This window comes from Coloeus monedula (genome assembly GCF_965178545.1).
Source record: "Coloeus monedula genome assembly, chromosome: 2".
Lineage (NCBI taxonomy): Eukaryota > Metazoa > Chordata > Aves > Passeriformes > Corvidae > Coloeus > Coloeus monedula.
This window is the reverse complement of record NC_138782.1, coordinates 107,414,350-107,416,032: the sequence shown is the minus strand read 5'-3', so window position 1 is coordinate 107,416,032 and position 1,683 is coordinate 107,414,350. Positions and strand designations below refer to the sequence as shown.

Here is a 1,683-nt window from a genome sequence, read left to right as displayed (position 1 = left end):
AACGTATTTTTTCCTTACAAATAGCTTCCCAGAGTTGGCTGGGACAAAATTTGGGTTGCAGCTACAGGCTGAAGCAGCAGTGTGGAGAAACAAAACAAACAGGCATTTATCCTCCACCCCAACACCCCCTTTCTCTCCCAGTTAGCAAAGTATGACTGATGTTTTTGGTTGGCTGCAAGGCAAATATTAGCTAGAATCTCATTTAGCTACATCCACATCCACAGTCTCAGATGCTTAAAACTTATCATGGATTAAAGCCATGAAATAAAAATTAAAAAAGAAATTTCAATTTGAAATTTTATTGGTATGTTGCTAGAATGGTCAACATCGATTGACAGGACTTTGTCCACATACTCTGAGAACAGCCTTCCTGCACCTCCCCCCTCTTTTCTTCCTCTCTCTCACTCTTTCAGCATTAATGCTATTAAAAGCCAAACAAAATACTGGCTATGGGTGTAAAGAATGCTGGTTTTTTTGGAATGTTGCCATGGATCCTGCTTCCAGTCGCGTCCCACGGAAGGAGGGTGCAGCCTCCTGACTCTGTGGCAGGCTGGTCTCCCCGGGTAGGGCAGAAAGAAGATAGCCACGTACTCCTGCTCCTCCCTATTCTTTCCCATCCACTATAGCCAGGTCTTTGATCACCCTCAGTTTGCCACTGGCATCGATCCTGCGCTTCTCGCGTATTAGATCCTCCAGGCTGTGGAACCTCACCGTGTGCACCTTGTTCTCTGCCAAGTGGATCTTGAGATAGTACTGCTGCTGGTGCTGGGTGCCAGCAGCCGCCTGCAGCTCCCCCCCGGCTTTGAACTCCCTTTTCCCGAAGCGGCACCAGGCGGCGAAGCTCTCGGAGTTAGTCCAGCAGATCTCGTCGCTTTTTAAGCCCAGGTGCCCGCAGGCGTTCTGCACCACCAGCTCCGCCACCAGCGGGCGGAAGCGGTACCAGCTATTCACCACCCGGCCCACGTTGCCCGCGGCCGCCTCGTACAAGCTGTCCTGGCGGATCTGCCCCTGGTGCAGGTGGATGATCTGCCCGCCGCCCACGTACACAGCCCAGTGCGGCGGCGGGTGCTCCGACGGCCCCAGGTAGAGCAGCTCCAGCAGGTCCCCCGGCTTGCAGAGGGTGGGCAGGGCTGACACCGAGTAGACGCTGAGGTCCCCAGCCTGGGGGCCGCTGCTGACCTTGGAGAAGATGCATTCCTGGCCGCGGAAAGCGGAGAACTGGGTCTCGTTCAGCACCAGCTGGTGGTGAAGGTGGTGGGTGGGCGTCTCCTGCCCAGGGCTGCCGGAGCTCTTCACGCCGTACTTGTCTGGCTGGCCTCGCTCGTCCAGGTCCTCCTCCTCATCCGAAAAGAAGTAAGCCACCCCGACGCGCAGCTCGTCCTTCTCGATCCCCGAGGGGTCCCCGGTCGGCAGCTCGCTGTAATTCAGGTGGGTGATGCGATCCAGTTGATTTCCCATCAATGACAGGGCGAGGCGAGGGCAGAAATCGCCGGATCTGAAGGAGGGTGGGGTGGGCAGAGAGAGAACAAGAGATGGGTAGGAGAGTGCACGCAGGGGGAAGGAGAGAAAGAACGAAAGAAAAAAAAAAAAAAAAAAATCAAGGCACATACAAAAGATTTCAGCGATTCCGCCCTAAGTCCCCATCCCTCCCCGACTCCTTCCCTCCCCTTCGTGCAAGGGAGA

At 55.0% G+C, this 1,683-nt stretch overlaps 1 protein-coding gene across 1 annotated transcript; it reads right to left on the bottom strand.

The window, feature by feature from the left end:
* Nucleotides 1-603: 603 nt before the first annotated feature.
* Nucleotides 604-1,458, bottom strand: LRATD1 (LRAT domain containing 1; the record flags this gene model as incomplete). The annotated part of the gene is made up of 1 exon (XM_082276987.1): nucleotides 604-1,458. The coding sequence occupies one exon, from the start codon at nucleotides 1,456-1,458 to the stop codon at nucleotides 604-606; it is 855 nt and encodes a 284-aa protein (XP_082133113.1).
* Between the last annotated feature and the right edge of the window lie 225 nt (nucleotides 1,459-1,683).